Here is a 20,848-nt window from a genome sequence, read left to right as displayed (position 1 = left end):
CCTTGGTACCAATTGAGCATCGTTGCAACGCCACAGCCTACCTGAGTATTGTTGCTGACCATGTCCATCCCTTTATGACCACAAAACCGTTACTAGCATGGTGTACCTAATAAAGTGGCCGGTGAGTGTATGTAGAACTGTTTGGATCTGTAACCAGTCTTGCGTCTAAGTTTAATTAGCTGTGATGAATTTTAAATCAGGTTGACTTCAAAACTTAAAATCAGCTGTAGATGTAGAACTGATTGAGCTTTATTAACCCTCAGGTCCTTTAAGATAGAACAAAAAACAACTAAAAATACTGAAAGGATGCATTACTTTAAAAAATGACAAATATGGGATTAAAAGTTGTATTAATAATAGTTTTCAATGTGGCTGATTTTTTCCCTTAACGCACGACCGATGTGAAGTTACAGTGAGGTTTGAGTGTTTAAAATATTTTTAAGGATTATTAGGATCGGTCAGAAACACACTGACAGCACTAAAAGTAAAGAAAAACATGGACAAGAATAAATGCATGGCTGATTCTTTTCACCTGTAAGACCTTATGAGGGTTAATATCTGTCAAGATTTTTTTCTTCTTTCTGCTCCTTTTCATTTGACCATGCTGTGCTGTGTTTTTTGACGCAACATTATCATTTGTATTGTTTTAATTGTTAGAATGAAAAAAAAATTTTAATACAGTATTTTGCTAACACAAATGGACAAAAACAGCATTCAACACCAGCGGCAGGCAATAATCAGCTGCCTTCAGGCAAAAATGATGTTTCTTTCCTAAAACTTTTACTTCATTCTGGCATAAAAATCTAAAAAATAAATATTTAAATATATTTTAAAGACTAACTAGAAACTAACTAACTACTAACTTTAAAGATTAACTAGACTAGTTTGACTTTTTGTTGCTTAAAATAATTTGTCAGTTCATGAAAAAATAATTCATCTTCCTTTTGACATTAAATATTTAGTTCAGCTATAAAAGAAAAAAAAACATTAGACATGTCCTACAGCAACGATAAGCACAACAAAGAGACAAGGACACACTGAGGGACATCAGGAGTGGGTGGGTGGGGGTCTGTCAAATGTCTTTACAACAGTGGACAAACACAAACACACAAAGACACACAGTTCATATTAAGGGAAATGGTTTAATTTCAAGACAGAGGTAAAGAAACACACCACACAGAAACACTGACCAAAACAAGAAAAACTCAAAGAAAAACAGTCTTCAGCTATGCACTCCTCTAAAATAGGAAAAAACAAAAACAAAAAGAAAACTACACAATTTAAAATCATGGCTCAAACTCAGTTAACTTGAAGTAAAAACAATTATCCACACAAGTTGTCAAAAACCCTGACCATTAAATTTAAGTGGAAAGCACAAATACTAACATGAAACGTACGATTATAGAGGATCCCAACCCTCCCCAAAAACTAAACTAAAACAGATCCGAGTTAAACCAAGACCAGGATCAAGATAAATCAAAACCAGGCGTCTTTTAGGGGCTAAAGAAAAAAATAAGGGGAAAATAATTATTTGGACTTTACCAAAAGCCAGAAAAATCAAGAACAGGCTACTTTAAAGCAGCCAGCCAATTTTTTTCTCTTCAATAAGTTTTGTTTAATTTTCCCCCAATATAAAAAGCGTCACTGGTACAAAAATCCATATGAACAACCAGCTGTAGAAATTTGCCTGTTTGTGTCTTTTTTGAATCCCACCCCCAAAAAACTGAAGAAAACTGGACTGTTTCTAACATCAAAATGCATCACTTTGGCTTTCCTCAAGACAAGACAAAACACCTAGTAAAGTATTGATTATCAGAAGGGGTTTTTTTTTTTGTTTGTTTTTCTTTTTAAACTTGTCAGACCAATATTTATAGAAATGCAAAGCTCACCACACCAAGAAAATAAAATATGTGGGGAAAACCAGAGGAAAATAAAACAAAGTGATTGTTAGAGCTGATCAGGATTGGTGATGGAAGCCCCTGAAGTGAGTTCCTGTTGGGATGGCTGTGACTACACACTGTGCTTTTTGAATTTCACTTTTCAAAGTTGTTTGTTTTTTTGGTTCTGTCGTTTCACAGCAAAACCCGAAAACTGCGTCGCTTCACTCGTGTCCCGTTCGACACGCTCATCCACAAAACCCCAATTTTCAGCTCTTTTTCTTTCTCAAATTAGTTGAACTCGCCGACACAAAAAAAAAAAAAAAACCCCGGTTGGTATCGCAGCACTCGTGTTCACTAACAGAGACATTTAATCTTTCAAATGTAGAAGGGAAGTTTATTGTTTATCTACAATGCTTTAAAACCAACCAACTGTTCAAAATGAGTACATCACAAAATACAATTACCAATAACACACAGAGTAAAGAGGGGACGGGGGGTGAGGAGAAGGGGGACATCATCAGGTGATAAGAGCTTTCATGACTCTGGCATAAACAAACCAAAGGAGAGAAAAAAAAAAAGGCGAACTGCAGCAATCTCTAAACCAAGGCCTAATAAGAATGTGTAGGCAGTTTCTAGACGCATATATGGCACTTTGAATATTGTATTGCATTTGGATAGAAAAAACACTGTAAAAAGCACATGCCCATAGTATATTCAAAGAAGAAAAAAAATTAAAAAGAATCGGTGGTACCTTGAAAAGGTTGGGGATCAAAATCACACACACCACATTCTGTCAAAGTGTTTCAACTCCCACAAATTGTGCTTAACATTTTCCTTACAAAACTAGAACACTTTGAGCAGTGTTTCAAATTGTTTTTTTTTATAATATTAATGAGTTTTAGGGTGAAGGGGGAAAATAAGAATCTAAACGTAAAAAGGTCAAATAGTGAAAATTGTGCATTTTTTTGTGTGTCCTGCGTTGTTGAGTTTCAAACACATAAAAACCCCTGAGTTGACAACTCTTTAGCGCCACCAGGTGAGCAGTTTTTGGGACCCCTTTTACTTGTATTTTTTGGTGGTGGGGTGGGAGAGAGAGTGATTTTAATTATTTTTTTTGTCTTTTATTTTTTAAACCAGGGCATTGTTTTTAAACAACGTGTAGCACAACAGAGAAAGATTTCACCCTGATAAAAAGTGTAAACTTGGTGCAGAGTAATGGAATGTTTTTGTACACCAACACAATTGTGGTGGATTTAGTCTTTTTTTTTTTTTGTCTTTTTTTGTTTTGTTTTTGTTTTTAAATGTGCCGTGCGATGTAAAACTGAGACCTCACTTCAAAATAAAGAAATAGGATAAAAAGCTTAAACATGCATTAAAAAAATTAATAAATGTGCGGAGACCCACAGGTTGTGTTGTGTCCGAATGATCTCTTCTTCAGGGGCTCCCACTTGTTCAAACCACTAAGTGTGTGTGTCGCAGTGTGTGTGTGAAGAAAAACTAAATGATACAGCAAAAACAAAGGTGTGTATTAAAAAAAAACACTGAGTTTGACACATGGGCACTTCAAAACTCTAACAAAACATTGTCTAGCGTCTGTATGAACAGATTTTGTAAATCTTTCAAACATGGAGGCATCAGAACTGAACCAAAAGTCAAACATTAGTCAGGAGGAAATTTCACAGAAAGTTAACAAGACGTACCATGGAAGCTGAACACTTAACAATTAGCCTCAAAATGTCATCCTTTAAAAAAAAATTGTTCAAACTCAATTTTTTTCTTTGACTTCTTTAAATTTACAAATATCCCCAAACAGTCATGCTGATTAAACTGATCTTTAGTCATCTTTAAAAAGGAAAAAAAAAAGTAGTAATACAACTGAACGCCCCCTCCCCTCCAACACAGATGACAATACAACATAAATCTACAAAAAACCCAAAGTTGCGCCTGGGTTCTGTTAGTTAAACCTCTATAGATTCAATGGTATAAAATATAGGTAATCTAAGTGTGCATTTAAACCACAGATTGTCTATTTGTGAATCAGTTCTAAAAAAGTCGACTCGTGTAGGTAGTCATTTCTCTCAGAGCAAATGTACCTTTTATTGTGCCATCGATAGTTTAAGAAAAAAAAAGTAAATACACAGAAGAATTTTTGGAAATAAAATTTTTAAGGAGCTTTGATGTAAAATCGTCACACTGCCCACGTAATGTAGAGATCAATACAGATCGAGAGGGATTTTTCCTGGTCAAGCTTTCAAAAAAGTGTTGGAAAGTGGTCTGTAGGATAAGTTTTCCTTTTTCTTTTATTTTTAAGAAGCCAAAATATTGCTAATGGCACCAGATAGCACAGCTGGATGCCAATCCCTGTATTTAACCTTCAAGTGAACTTTACTGAGAGAGGTAAAAAAAAAGTAAGCAACGTAAAAAAAAAGTCGCTAAATTAAAAGTTAGAAATCCCACAGGTTTTTTTCCCTCTTAAAACATTCGCAACAAAAATAATAATTTCACAATAAATTGCTTGACCTCTCTCCTGCCCTTCACATTTCTATACAGAGAAAAAAAAAAGCAAAGAAACAAACAAAATAAAACACAAAAACATGAATATACATGCAGAGAAATCAGGTTGAGCTAAGGTCAGGGTCAGTGGGTGGCCAGGTATTGGTCAGGCGAGCTTAGAGAGACATCACAGACAATGGTGGGGTGATGAGGCCAGAGGGGAGGGGGGTTTGGCTTGGCTTTCAACATCATGAAGACATGCTAGGCTAATGATGAGCAAACAGGCATGGAGATTTGTTCTAAGAAAGTAAAAATAAAAAGGGAACAAAAAACACGAAGAGAGAGGAGAGACAGAGACAACACAGAGGAGAGAAGAGAAAGTTAGGGGCACAGCACAAGAATCATTTAGCCATGAGGCACAATAACCAACAAATAATGCCAGTCACCACAAACAGTATGGACACAGTAGGGTAAACAACGCCCTCCCTCCCTCCCTCCCTCCCTCCCGACACACAAAAACAATACACAGATTTCAGGAAGTGACACCACTAGGACATATGGCAGACTCTGACATGCACATACTGTATACTTGGCACCCAAAGAGATCCGTCTAGAGCCAGTCTCTTTGTGGGAGACCGGGAGGATGGATGGAATGACTGGAGGAAGTTAATAGAAGAAAAAAAAAAGAGAGAGAGGTAGCCTAGCTCAACATGGCTTACATAATGAAAAAACCACAGACAAAGAGGAGATGAGGGGAAGAAACTGAAAAACGTCTAGACTGCAGAGTTTTTTCCTCTTCACATTAACGATAACACAAATGAGACAGACCACGCGTTAAGAAGTCAAACTCAGGTCGAAGCGCTGGGCTCAGGGTTCGTCTGGCTTCAGCCCTTTAACAAAAAAACCTAGCTGATCCTCAACCTGTCTCATTTTGACCTGAAGGCAATGAAGTGGGGAGGAAACGCGCCCGATGCTCTCCACTAAACATACAGTGACACCAAGTACCTCCAGCAAACACTGACTCGTGATCGTCATAAATAATCATATACAATAAAATATTTAATCAGACTCAAAGTACATGATAAAACCGCAGGAATGAAATACAACAAAATGTGGAAAGATCATTGCATTTTTTTCCTGTTTTTTAACCTTTTTTATTTTAATAAGGAAAAGGGTGAGTCTCCCTCCTGTGGTGGGCTCCTGTTCCCCCTGCCCCCCCTGAGTCTCTGCTGTGGTGACCTTGGCTGGAGGCTGAACTTACCCTAGCAGTGCTAGCATTAGAGCTGGGGAGGGGGGGAGACCCCCAGCCTAGGATCAGTAGGGTTTGCTGTCGTTCTTGGAGCGCTTCAGCTGAACCTTCAGCCTCTTCATTCCGATCTGGAAACCGTTCATGGCCTGAATGGCAGCCTGCGCAGACACGGGATTGTCGTAGCTGACGAACCCTGAGAACAGAGTGCAGGTGTTTTATACAATCACCACGTTATTCTGGTATTTACCGTATTTATGTGTATGATGCAAAACATTTAACAAGGAGGGTAAAAACTGTGGTGTGTGTTGTTAACCATGAGATGTAAAAGAAGATATGGGAACAGCACCAGAAGAGCTGCTCCTCAAAGCTGTCCATTTAGCCAATTTAACAACCAGCTCCTGCTGTGGGAGTGGACCAGTAACAGATAAATGACATAAAGAAGCACGTGCTGCTTCTCTAAAACCCCCTCCTAAAACAAACACGCCCACAAGCCTTGTGTGAAAATATATGTCCCCAAAAATAATCTGTTTCCCCACCAGAGGGTGCACCACAAATGCTGAAGAATACTCGAGTCTGTATGAAATCAGGGGCAGCAGTTTACATGATAAAAAGCATTTTAAAAAACCTTTAGATTAAAATAAAAATGAAGGGTTGCTTTCCATACGCCCAAACACAGTAAATAAAACATGCATATTTAAAGGTTCTACTTAAGTGATAAAAATGGACAGTGATGTTTTCAGAATATCTGAAGTCTAATTAAAATGGGTAAATTCTAAGAAATAAACCATCCAATGTCCATGTCCTGGGAGGTTGGGCAGCTCAGTTTGGGAGGAGGGGATGTGAACATGTCCAGACCCTCGGTGAGGACAGGAGGGGCTGTGGTGCTCTCACCTGGGCTCAGAAAGAAAGAGCCACCCTACTCTGCTCTGATTGGCTAAAACTATGACTATGGTTCACGTTATTTGTTTAAAGCCACGTCAAACGTAATCCTGAGTTATCCACCGCAGACATAAATTTTTTATTACAATTTTTTTTAACAGATGATGAAAATCAGTCGTGTGAACAGAGCACTGTGTGCAGGTGCCAAGTCCTGTTGGAAAATGAAATCTGCATCTCCAAAAAGTTGGTCAGCAGCAGGAAGCATGAAGTGCTCTAAAACTTCCTGGTATGTGGCTGCGTTGACCCTGGACCTCAGAAAACACAATGGACCAACACCAGCAGATGACATGGCACCCCAAACCATCACTGACTGTGGAAACTCTACACTGGACTTCAAGCAACGTGGATGAAGTGCCTCTCTTCTTTTCCTCCAGACTCTGGGACCTTGATTTCCAAAGGAAATGCAAAATTTACTTTCATCAGAGAACATGACTTTGGACCACTCACCAGCAGTCCAGTCCTGTTTCTCTGTAGCCCAGGCAAGACGCTTCTGACGCTGTCTGTGGTTCAAGAGTGGCTTGACACAAGGAATGCGACAGCAGAAACCCATGTCTTTCATACGTCTGTGTGTGGTGGTTCTTGAAGCACTCACTCCAGCTGCAGTCCACTCTTTGTGAATCTCCCCCACATTTTTGAATGGGTTTTGTTTCACAATCCTCTCCAGGGTGCRGTTATCTCTCTTGCTTGTACATTTTTTTCGACCACATCTTTTCCTTCCCTTCGCCTCTCTATTAATGTGCTTGGACACAGAGCTCTGTGAACAGCCAGCCTCTTTAGCGATGACCTTTTGTGTCTTGCCCTCCTTGTGCAAGGTGTCGATGGTCTTCTTTTGGACAACTGTCAAGTCAGCAGTCTTCCCCATGATTGTGTAGCCTATAGAACTAGACTGAAAGACCATTTAAAGGCCTTTGCAGGTGGTTTGAGTTAATTAGCTGACTAGAGTGTGGTACCAGGTGCCATCCATTTTGAACCTTTTCACAAGATTCTAATTTTCTGATATGCTGAATTTGAGATTTTCATTTGTYGTCATTTGTAATCATCAAAATTAAAYGAAATAARCATTTGAAATATATGAGTTTGTATGTAATGTATGAATATAATATACAAGTTTCACTTTTTAATTGGAATTACTGAAATAAATCTACTTTTTCATGAWATTCTAATTTTATGACCAGCACCGGTATATATAAAAAACTTCATAGTCTACACTTACCAAAGCATTTGCTCAGATTGGTCTGTTTGTCAATAAAGACTTTGGCAGAGACCACGTTTCCAAAAGGCATGAACATCTGCAGAAGATCTTGGTCCCCAAACTCCTGTGGCAGGTGGTAGATGAACAGGTTGGCGCCCTCTGGCCCTACTCCAATTGGTAATAAAAAAACAAGAACTCACTTTACTAACAAATCTTTGAATACATGAAGAGAATCACTGAGTTCATGAGAGTAAAGAGCCGACCGTGTCAGAGTGCGTTCAGGAACTATACTCACCTTCCTTCTGACTGCCAGCCATGCTCTGCTGCAGCAGAGACTGGCTGTAGAGGGAGGGGAGGGCGGAAGCTGTGTACTGCTGCATCCCTGAGTAGGCCTGGGTCAGAGCGTCCATGGAGCTGGCAGCCGACCCGTTGGCCAAGGAGGCTCCTAGGCCACCATTCATGGCCCCCATACCTGTAAGGTGAAAACGCACTGATGAGCTGCTCACACAAACATTTAACTGTCAGAAATGTCTCCTGTAGTTCTGTAGCAACAAGGACATGGAACAGCTGTGTCTAAATGTTAGAAATCAACTCTATATTGTTGAAAACGAGGAGATTCTCACCACCAACGCTGCTTGTGAGCGCGTTAAGGTTGTTGAGGCCCATAGAGGTGCCAGTCAGACCCTGCAGTGTGCCCAGAGAAGCCAAGGTGTTCATGGCAGCACCAGCACTGGACCCTGCTGTTGACCCCGCTGTTACAAACAACAACAAAAACACACTTTGTGATTGATATGAGCGCACAGCGTGGCAGTGAGGAGAGCATTAAATGACCGTCTTCATGAGTGGCGGCCATTACCAAAGTAAACACCTGCACAGATTAGAAATTAATGGCTCCTCGTTACATTTTATGTGGCTGATTAAAGCTCATAAAGTACATTAGCAAAGGGATGAAGGTCATCAGGCAAACAGCTGATCAGGGATGTTTGAGGGGAAGGGCGACCAGGGAAATATAGTTTTTAAAAGGTAAATAATTTTTATCCTTCAGAGTTATAAGTTAAATGTGGGAGTAAAGTAAAAGAAGGAAAAACAAAACAGATGAGTTATAAAATAAAATAATTCTTATTAAACCAAGTGTAGCTAGTGGACTCCAAGCGTAAGGCACAGGTCTACATTTCAGTTGGTGTTCATGTTCAATTCACCTGGACTGGCCAGAGCCCCCAGAGCGCCGCTGTTCGTAGACAGAGGATTGGTTGAACTCGGGCTGCCAGAACTCTGGGCTGCAGCTGCGGCTGCTGCCAATGTGGCCAAGTTCTGCAGCTGAAGAGGGTTCACACCTCCTGAGAATACAAACAAAATAACATGTTTGTGTTCCTTCAGACAAGTGTCACAAAAATATCATCTGTAACATTTCAGGTCGGGGTGTTTCTAGAGTCAGGTCGGGGGGGGGGGGGGGGGGGGGGGTCAAACTCAGTTACAAAGGGGCAAAACCTCAAGTTTTGCCAATTTGTCAATATTTATTGAAAAAAATGTTTTATAACTAAGTATTTTTATAGAAACACAAAATATATTTTCCAAACTGTTATGTAGAATTTAAAACATACATAACAGATAAAAAGATTAGACTTAGAAAGAAACATAATTAGAATTAATTTCTTATGCCTCATCTCAAACATGTTTTTCATTTATTAATTTATTATATTTCATTTAGACATACATTTGATCACAATTCAGTAAATCAGGTAAAAGAATAAAACTCACTAAAAATCATATTATTTGACCTTAAAATAAAAAAGAATGCAGCAAAAATATAGTTAAAATCAAAGATTACTGGAAACAAGTTAAAACTTAATTTTCTTGGCTGTAAAGTTGGCCAGCTGCCATGAGAAGAATGTGACAAAAAACAAAACTTTAAAACTATTCAGATTTAAAGTTTTACCTTTGGGGCCAGGAGAAACACGGGCCTAAATCTGACATGTGGCTTAGGAATATTAAGTCATTTTGTGACGCCTCTTTAGGTGGATAAATGTTGGATTATATGTTTACCCAAGCTCTCTACTGTACTTTGAAAATGGACAAATGAAAACAAAGCTTGGTACCTTTTATATTTCCATCATAAAAACACAGAATCACCTGTAAGATCAGACATGAAATCATGTCCTCAAACAAAAACCAGTCACATTGTGTTTCTTATTGTGCCAGAGTCACCCTGACTGACTACATGTATTCATCCTGCCTTCACAGGCTCACAGATTATTAATGTACCACTGATCTAATGTCATTTGCAGAGCCTAAAACCATGCAGGCAGGAAGTGTGTCAGAGCTGGTGCCAGGAGAACTGGTACCTTCACAGCCGTTTTGACATCTGAATGGGATGAACTCACCTCCTAGCCTCTGAAGGCCATTGAAACTGCTTTGATTAGTGGTCGACGTGGCCTGCTGGAGCAACTGTGGAGCATAAAAACACAAATTACCTAAAAAATATGTGCAAACTGATTGTGTAATGTTTTACATGACCAATTAGTTTATTTTTAGGATCAGCATCAACACCAGATCAAGGCATGTTAACAGAAAAAAAGCTGCATTTTCTTTGAAATGTTACCGGAGCGTTTTTTTTTCCTCCCCCTCTCCTGTCTGATCAAAACACATCGTTCTTAAATGATGAAATAGCAGCTTGACAGTTTTTTTGTCCTGATTTTCTTGGCAGGAAAAATAAACAGCTCGTCTGTTCATGTTTAAGTCACGTGGTCTTTGGCTCAGAACTACACGAGTCACGTGTCACCATTCTTCAGCCAGAACACAAACCGAGTGGGAAGATGTTCCCACTCCGAGCCAAGTGAATCAGTTTATAGTTCTGGTATGAATACTGCACGATATTTTACATTTCACACTCTGAGGCGTCGTCATTTACCGAGCCGATTGAAATCAAAACACCTAAAACAAAATGTTAAAACACGTCACCGTCACCCAAACTTTCATCCATTTCTGTAGCTGTGAAGTTTTTCTACAAAACCACAGAAACCAGAACTGTGACGTGTTTTCCTGAATTAAATATAAATATATATAATATAACCAGCATTCTGGTTAACCTTGTTTTAATGTATACATAAAATTAATACAGGAGTAATGATGCAGCTGATTTAGGTGGGGCGTTTGAGCATCACTTACAGCTAGGTACTGTGGTGTCAGGGTCCCAAGCCCTGCCAGGTTCCCCCAGGGGGCATTGTTAATCTGCTGGATTTGCTGCACGAACTGCTGCTGCAGGCGGCGCTGCTCCTTATCCCGCTGCGTGTCGGCAAACTTCGCCACCAGAGGCGAGGAGCAGCCCTGAAGCAATAAGAGGTGAGAGACGTCAGGCCGGTTCCAACGCACACAGAGGAATTAACTGTTTGCATCAACAATGCAGTCACACTGTGGCGAGGAATTAGCTTTGGTATGCAGACATATCAAAGCTAAGACACACAGGACATCTGCCATGCATAGCTGAGCCAGGCTACATTCCAAAATAGGTACAGGACATTGGTGCAGACGGGGGAATCGTTTTTAAACACTGCGGGGCTGAAGTTCAGTCCACAGATTAAAAAAAAGGCAACAAATGAACACGTTTGAAAGAAATACAGACATTCAAACATGGATTTGTCAGTAGACATTAAGAAAAATGCATTACAAAACACAAGATCTCGCAAACACAGTCACAAATCGTTGAGACAGACGCATGGACAAAGCATGCGGTGCAAACATTTTGAGTTGAGAGCCAGACGGGGACCAGGCTGGACAGGGAATATGGCTTCTGCACCAGCAGCACCTCCCACGGCTGCTTAGAAATAAGGGAGGATATGATGCAGGGGGGCGGGAGGGGGAGAATAGGTGGTGCCCTCGATGGGGCCCAAATTTAATCTGGTAGAAGAAGCGTTATGTTTGGTTGAACTCCTAATTTGACTTGGTCCAACACCTCACTGGGGAGCCTCTGACCTAGCTGTCAAATTATTGCTGCTCTACTTCCACAGAGACTTGACTGGCTACACGAGAGCACAGTCCCAGTTTCTGAAGAGATCCACTGTAGTCTACATTAATTTCTTGTTAACCCAAATTTGATGGGTTTTTTTCTTTCTATTCTTCCTCCCCTGAGGTCCAAAATATAGACCGACAATGGCAGACAAATTTGTAGAGGCTAAAAATATTACTCAAAAAACGAGACGCATTTAGTTCATCTTAAAATAAGAGATTACAGCAGCGCCGCTTTAACTTTCAATTATTTCACAGACAATGATTTAATTTTGTAGTTAGCAAGAGCGTTTCAGGAATGAGTCATGCTCTGATGAACGAGTGCCATCTGTTTGGGGGAACCTTTCGTCTTTCAAACACGTGGGGGCAGTAAAATGTATGAGGGGGGAGGAAAGGGGTAAATGAGAAATAGGTGCTAAGGGGTACAGTACCTCCATAGTTTGAGAGTGATGCATGGTTTTGATTGCATTCTGTGCCATTGCCCTGGTAGCAAATGTGACAAACGCACAGCCTGTAGGGGGGGAGGAGGGAAACAATAGGAAAGAGGGGGAGGAGGGAGGGAGGGACAAGAAGAAACAAAAACAAGACAAAAAAATAGGTTTGGACAACTCGTTATGAACCCCCCAAAAAAAGACATTACAGTACAGAGAATGGCAACTCCCAAGCACACAGAACCACCCTCACTGGTTAGCACATGGAGAAAGAACAAAACAAGGAGAACAGTAACACATGAGCACAATGATCAACAGATTAAACCACCGTCTAGAGAAAGGGCTCGACTATGTGGTGTCATGGTGAGACGGTCAACATGACTATACTGACAAATATGCAAACAGACTGATTTGCAGAAATAAATGAAGCCTGAAAACATGAAAAAAATAAGCTCAATCGGATTTGAAGGGATCCCTGATTAGTTGTAACATTAGACTTTATTTATTTAACATTTATTTTAACTGTTAAGACTGAAAATACTGTAGGACGTTCAGTTTTTATCATTTTTAAACTAAAAGTTTAAAAATATATCACACGGACAGGGCCATTTTATTTAYACGCAAAGCATTCTGGGTAAATGATGACGTGTTTAGGTCCTCGGCTGCTAGCGAGCTATATCCACCCTGAAGGTTAATCTTRGACAATATCTGATGATCGACTCTTTTAAATGAAACCAGAGAGCGTTGACAGAGAGGAGAAGGTAGAAATGACTCAGCCTGTAACTGAAAATATGGATGGAGAACAGAGCTGCTTCATGGAAGAAGAACCTCAGCTTAGCCTGTTAGCTTTAGCCCCAATGCTATCACCATATATATATGTATTAGCTCAGCGCTACACATTCTCCTCTCATCACTGAGGTCCTCCATCCACATGACAGAGAGGGGAATGCAGAAATGACTCAGATTGCAACTGAAAATATGGATGGAGGACCTCAGTTTAGATTGTTTGTAGTGCTAGCGCCGAGCTAATACATATAAGGCAATATAGAGTTGGCACTAAAGCTAATGCTAACAGGCTGAGGTTCTTCTTCATGAAGCAGCTCTGTTGTCCTCCATCCATATTTTCAGTTACAGGCTGAGTCATTTCTACCTTCTCCTCTCTGTCAACGCTCTCTGGTTTCATTTAAGAGTCAATCGTCACATATTGTCCAAGATTAACCTTCAGGGTGGATATAGCTCGCTCACACTGAGGACCTATCCACGTCATCATTTACCCAGAATGCTTTGCGTGCAAATAAAATGGCTCCGTCCGTCTTAAAATATATATATTTTTAAATTTAAAAAACTGAACATCCTACAGTATTTTTACAGTCTTTAGTTTACAGTTAAAATATGTTTATCAAATAAAGTCCAATGTTGCAACTAACCAGGGATCCCTTTAAAGACAATTCCTTCAAACAACTTAAAAAAGCTGAAATCCACAGCTCAGTGTGCTTGGTGGGGGTTTATCATACACACACAATACAGCCCACTGCTTCATGCAGCAGAGAGCTACGCAGGAGATGCAGCGACGAGGTAATTTCAGTCTTTGCGGTGTGTGATTAAGGAGGAGGTAAAGGAGCAGCTGAGCTGAGCCGCCCGCCAGCTGAGCCTATGAACACCAGCAGCTAGCAGTTTCCAGGGCAACAGGGGCCATTGTGCTGGACAGCGAATGCAGCGGCTGTTCGCTGTGACGTGTGTGAGCTAAGTAGTCAGTGAAGGCAGGACAGGCTGTGGGGCTGGAAAGAATGCTCCTGGGAGTGAAACAACACTTCATTTGGAAAATGCTAGGTTTAAACTGAAGTGTGTGTCTGTATAAAATCTGGATCTCTGTGGCTGTTGTGAGGCCAAGAGGGCAGCGCTGATGTATTAAAACTACACCTACCTCTGCTCTGACCATCTGGGCCTCGGAGGATTCGGCACTCTTCGATCTGTCCAAAAGACGAGAACATCATTCTGACCTCGTTCTCGCCGTATTTTTTTGAAACCATTCCCACGAAGAGTTTTCTGTCTTCCACTGCTACAGACGGATGGGATAAAAAAAAACACAGTTAGCAGCACAGATATCCAACAGTAGATCTTGGCACTTTCTCTCCGTGTAATGCTGCAGTATTGTCTGCCTCTCACTCAAAGTCCCAGCTTCTTGTGCAAATCCTGGCACTTCGCAGCTTTGTTGTTACTCTGTAGTCCTTTTTCCTCAACACACTCCAGCAGACGTGTGCTCAAAATACAACCTCAGTACCCTTTTGAAAGCCCCTAAAAATCCCTTTACACTTTTCTAAATTAGGGCAGTTCTAGTTTCGCAAAGTCAAACCTATCATCTTAAGTTTTAATATTTTAAATCTGGTATTTGTTTCTAAATGCTTTTAGTATCATTATGCTTACAAAAAAAGGACTCACCACTTGTTTTCTCGCTGTCAGCAGGTTTCATCTGGATAGGATGATGCATCTGAGGAAGAAAAACAAAGGCAGCAAATTAACATTAATCATCAGTAAAAACTATGCAGGTGTTGGCCTTGGTATCTTATTTTCACACATTCTCAAAATCATCGACACAACCTCCTGTTCACTCTCTACCATGATCCCTCTCACTGCTAGACTCAGGGGGAAGCGTCTACTGGTATCAAATTCTCCAGGATCCAATTTCACTTCAAGCTATACTGTAGGTTTCTGAATGAACTTATTGATTTTTTTTTCCTGTCAACATCCTTCAGTTTTATAAGAATTTCAGCAAATGGTTGACAAACACAAAAGCTCAATATTGTTTCCAAATGTACGGAAAGTTTTTGTTTTTTAATAGCTGCTGTCTTTACACCAACACGCCACATACAAATGAAACAAAGAATTCACAAATCTTAGCTGTGAAAAATCTAATCTTAGCCTGAACACCATGCTCAGTTTCAAGCTCAGGGTGTGAGAAAATGAAGGCAGAGTTACTTTTGTAGGATCTGTTGTTTTCTGCCCTTTAATAAACACTGGAGTCCTAGGAGACGTACAGCTTTAAACAGATGTAGCTATAGAACATTTACAAACGGTGTGCAATGGAAAAAAAAAAAAAAGAGCAGAAAACTCAAGTCGTGAGATGGTAGCTGAAAAGTGGTGGGTTTGTTTGTGACGCTCTCTAAAAGGGGAAGTGGACAGATGGCCTGCACGGTATGGAGACTGGCTAGCGTCAATGACCAAGCAGAGGCACAGAAGGGACAAAAAAAAGAGAGAGAGAAAGTGAAACCAGTTTTTCTACTGTGACACAAAAGTAAACTCAGTCACCTGCGTGAATGCCAGAATAAACAGGATCCAGGATTGAGATTTGAGAGCTGAGCTGTCGATCCACACTTTATTTGAAATGTCTGGCTGATTGATAGTCTTCCAGTGAACAGAGTTAAGACTGTATTGCTCAGCCTGCTGAACTCATCCATCAACCCACTTCAATATGTCCCTATAACCTCCCTGACAGCAGCTCTTTTTTACAACAGACTGGGCTACAGTTTTAATTGACAGCTGAAGCTGTTTGGTATGGATTAAATTGATTGGAAAGAGCAATTTAGAACGATTCCCAGGCGTGACAGGTTCGTAGTGGTTTAACAAGCCGCTGCACTTATTCCAGTCGAGTGGTCTTCAATCTCTTTGGATAAATCAGGTGATGAGTTATGAGGCCGCACTCAGGAGTGACTGCTCTCTTTTGAGACTCGCCCTCTTAAGGATCTTATTTTGAGTAGTGGAAACAAAAAAGCATTTTATTAAGTACAAGCATAATTAACTCGTTCAAACTCATAGTGACCGAGTGTCGTGCCTCAAGGACTGACCCAACACCACAGTGAAAGCACGCTTTGCGTCACATTTGCTCTCGAGTTTGGGACGATCCGTTTTCAAGTGTTATAAAGTTCAGGGCAGCCTTCGGTTGGTGATAGCAGGGGGTTGAAATATTTCTCGGGCCAGACAGGCGTTCAGTGAACCGAGAGCTCATTACTGGCCGGAACACGGCTCACAGCCTGCACCGGAGACGTAGGGGGGCTCGAGCAGCTAAAAGCAGCCCATGCTGTGCTTACTCACCCCAGTTAAGGTCTTTATGTTGTGCAGTGCATTCTGGGCCTCCAGTGCAGCTTTTCTTGTATAAAAAGTTACAAAACAGCATCCTAGAAAGTGAAAGAATATAAAAAAGGGAGGAGGGGGAGGGGACAAACAATGGTAGGGGAGAAGGAGACAAAAACAACATTAAAAACACAGCACATACAGACAGTAAATTTAACACCCTGATTGCTACAGAACAGAGAAGATGCGAGGGTGTCGTGTTTGGAAGGTGGCGGGTTATTCCTGGAACCAACAGTGCCATGATAGATGGTGCACACCGACCGTGTGGACGGCTGCATCAAGAACTCAACAGTGATGAGTTGAGATGAGGCTGTGACACGGCCACAGAGACGACCACGAGGTTAGAAAGCTGTCAGAGGACATTGACAGACAGTCGATGGGTCAACACAGCCCGGGCACGCCAGGGCAGAGAAAAAATGACAAGCTTGTCCAAGTGTTTCCACACCAGAAATTTAACATCTAACATTCATACTGTAGGCGTATAAACAAAACAAAGAGACAAAAGGAAGGAACAAATGCAAAAAAGAAAGATAGTGGGGGAAGGGATAAAAAATAAAAAAGCAAGGTGGGGGAAGAATAAAAAAAAAAGAAGCTTCTCATCCTTCCATCCCAGCAGACTGCCAGTGGCGTTCCAGCCCGTCAGTTTCACTGGGTTGGGGAAGTGGAGCACTGCAGCGTCTCTGACCTACATAGTGTGTATTATTCTGCTACTGGAGCTCCCAGGCCATGGGGAGGGCTGTTGAACTCTAATATGCATCAAGCTGCACTCTTCTCTTTCACAACCAGCTGAGTGTTCTCGCTTTTGCTCTGCCTGGACACCAAGCTAGATAAAAACACCAGATCAGGGCAGTCCAATGATTTTATTAGGTGACCTAAATGGAGCACAAGTCTCATGTTGCTCAGTAGAAGTACAGGAAAGAAAACACTGATGCAGAATGAGATTAAATTAAGGGTGAACCCTTTTTCACACAACATAAGCCAGATATCAGCAGGCCTCTGTGTTTTCAGTAAAAATCCCTCCATCTCAGTAAAAGCATGTGGTAATGGTGTCGCTAAGCAAATTCAACTCGCACAGGCTTCAGTGAGCTAAAGATGGCAGTGATCAGGCCAGATTATCTATCAGAATATATTAACATTGCATTAACATGTCAATAGGACACCACAGCTGACACTCTGAAGAAACAGGGAGGAGCTGTCTTCAAAAAATAAGAGGCTTTGAACTTTTATTTAATGAAATGCACAGTGTCGAGAGCAGGTATGTACAATTGGAGCTTTAATGTGGGTTTTTGTGCAGTTTAAACAGATGAGTTTGAGCATGAGTAAAAAAAAATCTTGATTTTAATAAAAGGGCTTGTCCCGACAGAATGACTAGTAGTTTTTGAGAATGAATTGGTGTGAAAACACACATGTGCACTGACGATGACTGCATTCAATAGTTTTCCACATGTGCGTGAGCAGATGAACAGTAGCAATGGTGGAAAGCAGGATTTGCTAACACTTTTCAGCATGTAGGAGCAACCAAACCTCATTCATGGTCCAAATGAAGGCTCATGTCTGCGAGCATTCACGTGTTGAACGGAAATTAAGACAGAAACAGTCCCAGAGATGTCCCACGTGTTAACAGGACCTAAAATCAACATAGTCCCACCACTTTAATCCCAAATAATGGATTATTGTCTGATTGCTATATTGATTACCCACAAAGGCAAACAGATTTTAGTTGACTCCTAACAGTTCCATCAGAAAAACTTCAGCACTTTATTTACTTGTAGTTGGTTATGGGAGAGTGAATACTTAAATTTCTGCAGACACCCGGTTTTTACTTCGATGTCTTCTGTAATTGCAACCTAAACTGAATCATTCAACTGGAGAATCATCAGTAAAAGGTAAGAGCTTTGACTTATGTCTTAATGGAGTATTGCAGTAGAGTAACGCTTCTTTCATTCAACCCCGCTTTGAAACAGCATGACAGGAACAAAAGTGTGACACATGGCTTTAAAAGACTCATCATACTTTTCTTTAACAAACCTTGACACAAGAGTCGGTTGAATCATCTTTTCTGAGCATTAACAGTTAGCATGTACAGGCATGATATGCCGTACACTGCTGCAGGGAAAAGAGCTGAAAGCACATGTACACGAAGAACACTTTAGTGCTTTTATGTTTAATAAATCACTCCACAATGAGCGATGAAATTCCCCACCATTACACCCCCACTGACTTTACTGCACCATTAAAGCTACTCACCATTTTTGGTTTTAACTTATTTGGTTTGTTTACAATAGGAGTGTGCAACTTTACATTTTTTGCAGTTGTCAGCAGAAAATAACAAAAGTTCAGAAAAATGTGGTGTTAGCTTCCCACTATTTGTTGTCCATTACTAATATTGTATCCAAATTCCGTGTACAGTGCCCTGAGATGATGTATGTTGTGACTTGGCGCAATTTTAAATAAACTAAAAGTTGTCATTTTTACCTTTGGAAGACAACCCACCAATAAAGCAATTACTGTCAACAACAACAAGACATTGACCTAAATATTATTATGGTATCATCATGGTATTAATGCTAATGGCCCAAAAGATAAACCATTTCAAATGTGGCAAAATAAAATATTTATGGAGGGGTAATGTTTAAGTATCTCAAAATTAGCATAGATGCTAACTTAATATTGAAATCATGATAAAACAGCTAATTAGGGATGAACAATATATCAGCACTAATATCGATACAGGCCAATATTGGTCATTTTTTAGAATATCGGTATCTGTCGGATATGTAAAACTGGGCCGATATTAATGTCCGATACTGACTTCCCACTTTTTAGCTTTGTTTCTGTATGGCTTGGCGATATGGCCAAAAAAGTATTTTTTTTTTTTCATCCCGAATTCAATTTTCGATTTTAATCAATTTTGTTTTCCACTTAACGGAGTTCTTCTGTTTCAGGTGTTGAAACAAATTTGTTTTACTCCTGCTTTTTGTAGCAAGAGCCTTCAAACACATTTTGCAGTGAGGTGATTGTTGCTCCAAGTCCGAGGTTGCAAAACTAACCAGTTCCAGAAAACTGAAGAAACTGTGCCTTTTTTAGGAAGTAGATCCTCTTTGCTAGCTGCCATACTGTCATGTTGTGTATCAATCATCTTGAGGGACAGGTGGGGTGACCTCTGAACTACAGAAGCCCAGAGTGCACTGGTGGGGAAAAAAAAATCCAGATTTTCCCAAATTAAATCTTTATAAATGGCAAATTCGAATTAATTGATTAAATCAATTTATCGTCCATCCCTAGGTTTCTGTTTTGGGACGGGAGCTGGTTGGTTGAGTGGCTTCTGTTTGATCATAATAGTGATATTAATGCTACGCAGCCAGGAATAACAAAGTAGAGCCATGTCAGAGGTCTGGTCGTTTATTTACGTTTATCAAATACAGACTCAAGTGTGTTTGTGCATATATGTATAATTATAATTTTTGTGTGTAATATCGGTAAATATCGGTTATCGGCCATAACAGCAATAATTATATCGGATATCAATATTGACCGAAATTTTCATATTGGTGCATCCCTAAAGCTAATGTGATTGGAAATGTGTTTATCACTGAAACAAAATACATAAATGTACCACACCTGCAACCATAAATTGAAACAATGAAGATCTACCCCAACCCCAAAAATAAAAAATCTTTAGTAATCCCTGACTACTTTAATCTAAAAAAAGTACAGGCAGTTCATAAATGGAATGTGAACGGCACCAGCTCAGTTTAATCAGAGCTACTTAAATGTTCATTAAAAATTCATGTCTGTCAAGCGTTCACAGTGGCCATGGTGATAGAGCTATATTTTGTTTTATGTTATTCAGTCAACAAACCAAAAACCAAATATTTCCACTTGATCATACCTTTGCTCTGAGGAGGGTTCTGGGTGCGATCTCGAAGAATGTTGATCTGGTACACTGGTCCGAAGGGCTCAAAAAGCTCTTTCAGTTCCGTATCTGTCCAAGAACGTGGAATCTGTCCCACAAACATTTTGATTGTATCTGGGTCTGGCTGGTCCATGTGCTCCAGTGACCCGTTCATCTTGCTGCCGTTGCTACAAGGGAGAAAAATAAAACAATGTTGATTACCTTTTTTGGGTTTTAGCAAAATTTCAGATGTTTGTGTCATCAGTAATTTTCCTGTCAGGTTTACCTAAAATAAACCAGTGATTTTTTATACAAAGCAACAAGAAGCGTAGATGACTCAAATACCAAAAACATTACTTTTCCCCTGAAATGTTGCCATCACCAGTACTGCTCTGTGACTTTTATTATTATTATTATTATTATTATTATTATTGATACGGTAAAAAAATGATGAAATGTATTAATTTGATGGCTTAGAATGACTTAGTAAATGATGCTGTTTCAACAGCTTAATAGGGGTGTAAGAAAATATCGATGCACTGAAATATCGCAACATTTCATTTCCCAATACTGTATCGATATTCTAAAGCCCTGTACCGATTATTTTTATTAAGGTTTAAAATGTCAACTTTCCTGCCA

General features: G+C 40.1%; 1 protein-coding gene across 3 annotated transcripts in view; it reads right to left on the bottom strand.

Annotated features, from left to right (window-relative positions):
- Positions 1 to 1,122: 1,122 nt before the first annotated feature.
- The window catches only part of LOC106536497 (CUGBP Elav-like family member 2), a 20,902-nt gene continuing 1,176 nt past the window's right edge, over positions 1,123 to 20,848 (bottom strand). Inside the window, exons 2-14 of one of the 3 annotated variants that reach the window (XM_014033793.1) lie at positions 20,207 to 20,397; positions 16,276 to 16,358; positions 14,626 to 14,674; positions 14,111 to 14,245; positions 12,187 to 12,266; positions 10,919 to 11,077; positions 10,135 to 10,198; positions 8,953 to 9,090; positions 8,377 to 8,505; positions 8,049 to 8,225; positions 7,775 to 7,918; positions 5,635 to 5,815; positions 1,123 to 4,672 (exon numbers count right to left, since the gene is read on the bottom strand). In XM_014033793.1, coding sequence (XP_013889247.1) covers positions 5,688 to 5,815; positions 7,775 to 7,918; positions 8,049 to 8,225; positions 8,377 to 8,505; positions 8,953 to 9,090; positions 10,135 to 10,198; positions 10,919 to 11,077; positions 12,187 to 12,266; positions 14,111 to 14,245; positions 14,626 to 14,674; positions 16,276 to 16,358; positions 20,207 to 20,397 — 1,477 coding nt within the window. In that variant the 3' untranslated portion in view covers positions 1,123 to 4,672; positions 5,635 to 5,687. Of the gene's footprint in view, positions 5,816 to 7,774; positions 7,922 to 8,048; positions 8,226 to 8,376; positions 8,506 to 8,952; positions 9,091 to 10,134; positions 10,199 to 10,918; positions 11,078 to 12,186; positions 12,267 to 14,110; positions 14,246 to 14,625; positions 14,675 to 16,275; positions 16,359 to 20,206; positions 20,398 to 20,848 lie in introns of all 3 variants that reach the window. The other 2 variants (XM_014033791.1, XM_014033792.1) reach the window with 2 other exon arrangements.

The sequence above is a fragment of the Austrofundulus limnaeus genome, unplaced genomic scaffold, assembly GCF_001266775.1.
Source record: "Austrofundulus limnaeus strain Quisiro unplaced genomic scaffold, Austrofundulus_limnaeus-1.0 Scaffold1844, whole genome shotgun sequence".
Taxonomy (NCBI): Eukaryota; Metazoa; Chordata; class Actinopteri; order Cyprinodontiformes; family Rivulidae; genus Austrofundulus; species Austrofundulus limnaeus.
The sequence above is the reverse complement of the archived record's forward strand: the minus strand, read 5'-3'. Positions and strand labels throughout refer to the sequence as shown.